Source organism: Penaeus monodon, chromosome 28 (assembly GCF_015228065.2).
Source record: "Penaeus monodon isolate SGIC_2016 chromosome 28, NSTDA_Pmon_1, whole genome shotgun sequence".
NCBI classification, from domain to species: Eukaryota; Metazoa; Arthropoda; class Malacostraca; order Decapoda; family Penaeidae; genus Penaeus; species Penaeus monodon.
Window position 1 is genome coordinate 4,260,182 of NC_051413.1, and position 269 is coordinate 4,260,450.

The 269-nt window shown below is 62.1% G+C and overlaps 1 protein-coding gene across 1 annotated transcript in view; it reads left to right on the forward strand.

The window, feature by feature from the left end:
- LOC119591300 (laminin subunit gamma-1-like) overlaps positions 1 to 269 on the forward strand; it is an 83,409-nt gene that overhangs the window by 44,126 nt on the left and 39,014 nt on the right. The window contains exon 4 of the mRNA XM_037940028.1: positions 56 to 239. Within this exon, the coding sequence (XP_037795956.1) occupies positions 56 to 239 (184 nt within the window). The remainder of the gene's footprint in view (positions 1 to 55; positions 240 to 269) is intronic.

Consider the following 269-nt stretch of genomic DNA (forward strand, 5'->3'; position numbering starts at 1 on the left):
AGATGATCATACTAACCTCCGTATCTCCCCTGCTCTTGTTGCTCTCCTCCTGCAGCGCCACCTGCCGCGACACCTACGGGATCCCGGACTCGAACTACGTGCGGCGCGAGGACGAGACCCGCGCCCTCTGCACGTCCGAGTTCTCCGACATCTCGCCCTTGACTGGAGGAAACGTCGCCTTCTCCACGCTGGAGGGCAGACCGTCGGCCTACAACTTCGAAAAGAGTTCCGAGTTGCAGGTATGTGGGGCTTGGGGGGAGAGGGGAGGG